The sequence below is a fragment of the Fopius arisanus genome, unplaced genomic scaffold, assembly GCF_000806365.1.
Source record: "Fopius arisanus strain USDA-PBARC FA_bdor unplaced genomic scaffold, ASM80636v1 scaffold00035, whole genome shotgun sequence".
Lineage (NCBI taxonomy): Eukaryota > Metazoa > Arthropoda > Insecta > Hymenoptera > Braconidae > Fopius > Fopius arisanus.
Window position 1 is genome coordinate 953,163 of NW_011887774.1, and position 3,137 is coordinate 956,299.

General features: G+C 36.8%; 1 protein-coding gene across 1 annotated transcript; it reads right to left on the reverse strand.

Annotated features, from left to right (window-relative positions):
• LOC105266035 (uncharacterized) lies at positions 1-2,031 on the reverse strand (the record flags this gene model as incomplete). The annotated part of the gene is given in 6 exon segments (XM_011303913.1): positions 1-176; positions 241-470; positions 542-762; positions 820-960; positions 1,028-1,169; positions 1,242-2,031. Coding segments are annotated over 6 exon segments (1,459 nt in total), but the record flags the coding sequence as incomplete, so codon positions are not given.
• Between the last annotated feature and the right edge of the window lie 1,106 nt (positions 2,032-3,137).

Consider the following 3,137-nt stretch of genomic DNA (forward strand, 5'->3'; position numbering starts at 1 on the left):
GAAGTCCCCACGATTTGGTAAATCTACCTTGGCCTGTACGTTCATACGTATATTCAATAAAAGGAACCCATTTGTCACTGCCTTTTGCAATTCCACCTTGTCCTTCAAGTTTGCCTTCTCGTATTTGAAGGTAGATCATTTTGCCTTTCTGAACTATTCTGATTCCTGTGACCACCCTGAAAACAATTACTTCAAGAATTAATAAGGATGTATTTTACATCTATTAACGGAAACACTAACATGCCCCAATGGAAATTAGAGTGTGCAGCCATGAAACTGAGAGCTCTTTTTGCGTGACTAAAGGGTCTATCACCGTCACAGGTGCATACGCAATAGTCACATGAGTAGAATCCACGATTCCATGATTTTGGATAATTGAGTTGTCCTGGGCAGCCAGCGCTATTATCTCCCGCAACATCCCCATTTCCCTCTTTGAACCAATGATATCGTCTTGAGTTGCTTGAATTTCTCTGTGAATAAGACGTGAAATTAAACATTCCATTATTTTATTATAATATAAATCGATGATGTTTGCACTTACCGTATCACAAATTGTCATCTTGCCTCCACCCTTTCTGCAACCAGTGATACTACCAAAACAAGGCCTGTCATAGTTGTAGTTGAGATAACTATCCATTTTTCTTTGATAAGTCTGAGTACCTATCGTTGCGCAGGTAGATTTACACGAACTCGTAGGACTCATATCAGCTTCGTTGATAACATACGTCTGAAAAACTTCGTCGAACTCTACGTAACTTATTCCTGAAAGAACGAAAAATAGGGATATATACTGCGTATTGTGATGATAAGGGAAATTACCTTTTCTGAATCCACCCTTCGGATCACAGCGACGGATAGAATTCGATGCTAGCCTCATTGCTTCTTTCGTGGCCAATAAAAAGTCGCGTGTCCTCATTGTGAATCCTGCCTCTATTTGACTTACTTCTGCAGAGTATGTTCCTGTATAGTCACAAATAGTTAATGACAAGTTAACTACCGATGGATTTCTTGAACATCTAAACCGTACCTTTATCAAAAATTGGCCGTAAGCCATATGCCCACGCAGCCATAATAAATCCACGTAATTCCGTAAGGGCAACAGTGTAATAGATTTGATAAATTACCTGTTCATGTGAATTGCCTTCATCACAGGACAACATCTCATTCTCCTGTGAATATTTCTCAACAATCAATTTATTGCTCTATCAAGCGAGAAGAAGGTGAATAAAGATTCAACTTGCCCGTTCGTTCTTCAACATTGTAAGGAACAAACTATCTCGAATATGGGCGGTCCTTAGCGGAACAATCAACCGATGCATTTGGCTAAGCAAAGCCTGTAAACCGAGCGCCTGATCTCCAGTCGCTGTGTCTATGAAGCCTTTTAATGTTATATTGTTGAAACTCTTACGATTTTTCGAATACTTGAGGTACTTGTCCCACATGTGATCAACGCCTACGATGATCTTGTGCAGCTCCATGAAAGTCGTATCAAGTTTTTGAATAAGTGTAATTCTGGAGACGAGACTTTCCACTATGGCATCCAATCTCTGATCCAAACGGGATTCGAACCCGTCGATCTTAGTCGATATTTCAGCCACCTGCTCTAATATTTTATCTATCCTCTCGTCAGTGTCGTCCATAAATTTTGAGTATGCATCATAACCTGCCTTAATCTTACTTCCTACTTGGTAGCCAAATTTTGCGAGCTTCCACAAATCACTTAGACTCGGCATCATAAATGGTGCCACTTGGACCAGTGGCACCAATATAATCAACCGAAATAGTAACATTTCGTTCAATTCTTATTTGCAAGCTTAAACGATGATTGGACACTATCCTGCATTTGGTAATGGGGTTTATATAGACCCTAGACGCGATAAGGGGACCAAGACATAAAATCAAAAATTTACATCTTATTTTTCACACGTATGTTATCGGTCATCATCAATTCTATTAACTGTTTGCGTGGGACAGAGTACATAAAAATTGAAATGTCATTGTCGTTATTTGACTGTAAGATATTGTACCACCTGTAACTAACTATATCTACTTATCTATATATTAGGAGGTGAAAAAATGAATTTTTATGCATTATTCTCATGAAAAATAGTGGTGTAAGAAGCTTTATCTTACATATCAATTAATTAAATGTTACTCGTCATAAATAAGTGGAGTAACGATTTTTTTGGAAATTATCACCATTTTGTTACTACTTGAGACTTTTTATCACGGAAATGATCACCGTTGACAATGATTTTTGTCTAGAGACTTTTTCTTCATAGAGCCGGATTCTATCAACTGGTTGCGTTATATTAAATTTTTCAATAAAAGTAATACTGGCGACGAGACTATCTAATGTATGATACGATGTAGGATAAAATTTGATCGATATTTCAGTCACCTGCTATAATATTTTGCTGGTAATCGGTGTGTATCATCCGTCAATGACTACTTTGATAGCGGAATTTCGCGGAGTCCCCACATGAGTCAGACCCGGCCTTATAAATAATACTAGATGCTCGACTAACACGATTATTATGAGTAATTGTAATAATACCATCCCGCACGATTTTAACTTCCAACGCCCAATGTCCATTGAACAATATTTCACACTGCGTAATTCGTTTTTAAATAAAGTCTGAGTGCGATAAGAAGACCATGACACAATATCAGAAATTCACACCCTTGGTTTCTACCTTCATTTTTCCTTATGTTATCAATCCGGCCAATTATTTATGGTTGACAGAGATCATAAAAATAGACGGACTATCATCACTATATGACTGCAAAACCTTTCCGCCTGAAACTAAATATTGCTATTTATAGAGTTTTATGCGCAAATTCCGATGTTTCGATGTTGGGCGACGAATATTTCAATTTGCATGTTTTGCTTATTGGAATCGTGCCTGTAAAGTAATAAATATTGCGTTTTCCTCTCAACCAAATTCATATACGATCATCTTTTCTTCTGAGAGTCTGTCTTTTATCTCGAATCATAAAAACATTTAAATATTTTATTAATTTCTTTAAAACATATTGTCATTTAACAATATGTATGTTTCATATATATATTGTTATGAGTGTTCAGTAAACGGAAATTACTCAATTAACATTATGGATGGAAAAAATACTTGAAT